The following is a 1,408-nucleotide window of genomic DNA, read 5'->3' on the forward strand; positions in this document are numbered from 1 at the left end:
ATCTGGAGCTTTTGATTTGCACCAAAAGCAGTAACTGCTCCCTCTGCATGAAGTCCACAGCTGTATCTTGTGCAATGAGGTTATTCCAGCGCACAGGGAAATTCAACCATGTATCAGGTTGCTGCTCTGCTTTACGTGGAACGGGACCCCTGGAAAATTGATTTCTTAAATCCGAGCTGACAAGCGGAGAACGCTGCAGCTGGGGGAACTTCGTCAGGCCGCTGGGACGGATGGAACTCGATCGTCACCGCCCGCCGCGGTGGGCGCTGCACGCTCCCCGCCCGGCTCCTGTCCCCGTGCAGGACGTGGCCAGCGGCCCCTCCGCCGCCCCGCCCGCGGCCTCCCCCGTGCGCCCGCGCCGCGCCTCCCGCACACCGGCCCCGCCGGCGCTGCCCGCGCGTCACTACAGCGGCGGGAAGGGGCGTGGCCATGGTGTGACGTCAGCGCGCGGGGCGGGGGCGCGCGGGGCTGGGCGGGGCGGCCGCGGCCCATTGTGGGCAGGGGCCGGGCGGGCTCCGGGCCGCGCAGCGCAGCGCCGCGCCGCCAAGGTACGGCTGCTCCCCGGGTGAGTGCGCTGTCCCCGGGAAGCGGCTCTGCCGCCGCTTGCCCCTTCTTCCGTCCTCGGGCTGGGGGGGGGGTTGGCGGGGGGGTTCTGGAGCTTTGCCCTTCTTCCGTGCCTTGCGGGCGCTGGCCGTTGCCGGGGGGGGTAGGGCGCGCCGGCAGCGGGGCGGGGGTCCGGGGCTTCTCCGCGCTTGGGACTGCGTTTCCCCCTCCGGTGGGGTGGGGTGGGGAGGCCGGGAGTCGAGCCCACGCTCCACCCCGGAGCGCTGCCTGGGGTGGGGGGGAGAGCGCCGGGGCCTCGCGGTGTGGCCCCCTAACCTTGCTCTGTATTCTCCCTCCCGGCATCCCGGTCCGCGGTCCTGCGGGGCCTGGCGTGCTCTGCGGCCCCGGTGTGGCTTGGACGAGGGGGGCCGGCCCGGGGCCCCGCCGTGCCCGGGCGGTGCCCGCCCTGTGGACGCCGGGCAGGGGGCGCCCACGCGCGGGCGTGGATGCGGGATGCTGCTGCTCCGCGTTCTCCATGGCAACGCCGCCCAGGGCGGCTTCGTCCCCGGCTCCTGCAGGCACGGCGGGTCCCTCCCCTGCGGCAGCTCCAAACGCGGCTTAGGCATGTGACCCCATGCTTATCCCCCCGCTCCAGGGATGGGGTGCCCCCCTCTGAGCCCTCTGAGGTCTAGGGGAGTCTCTGTCCCCCGCCCATGCCTCCTCATCAGGTACAGCCATTTGGGGCTGCCTGATGGTCTGTATGTGTGGAGCCACCGGTGCTGGTGTAAAACACCTTGCTGCGGACACACTGTGGTCCAGCCGGATGCTCTGACGTGGGAGTAGATTTCAGCACATCTCGCTGTTT

At 71.0% G+C, this 1,408-nt stretch overlaps 1 protein-coding gene across 1 annotated transcript; it reads right to left on the reverse strand.

Annotated features, from left to right (window-relative positions):
* Positions 1-440: 440 nt before the first annotated feature.
* On the reverse strand, positions 441-1,169 carry LOC133274027 (basic proline-rich protein-like). Its single transcript, XM_061462770.1, has one exon. It carries the CDS (start codon positions 1,167-1,169, stop codon positions 441-443), a length of 729 nt encoding a protein of 242 aa, XP_061318754.1.
* Between the last annotated feature and the right edge of the window lie 239 nt (positions 1,170-1,408).

Source organism: Pezoporus flaviventris, unplaced genomic scaffold (genome assembly GCF_033815535.1).
Source record: "Pezoporus flaviventris isolate CSIRO_AGI_PZ_B2104156 unplaced genomic scaffold, CSIRO_AGI_Pfla_v1 ptg000035l, whole genome shotgun sequence".
NCBI classification, from domain to species: Eukaryota; Metazoa; Chordata; class Aves; order Psittaciformes; family Psittacidae; genus Pezoporus; species Pezoporus flaviventris.

What these genes read in the sequence shown, in the direction of transcription:
- LOC133274027 (XM_061462770.1), bottom strand. Translation starts at nt 1,169, where the DNA reads ATGCCTAAGCCGCGTTTGGAGCTGCCGCAGGGGAGGGACCCGCCGTGC.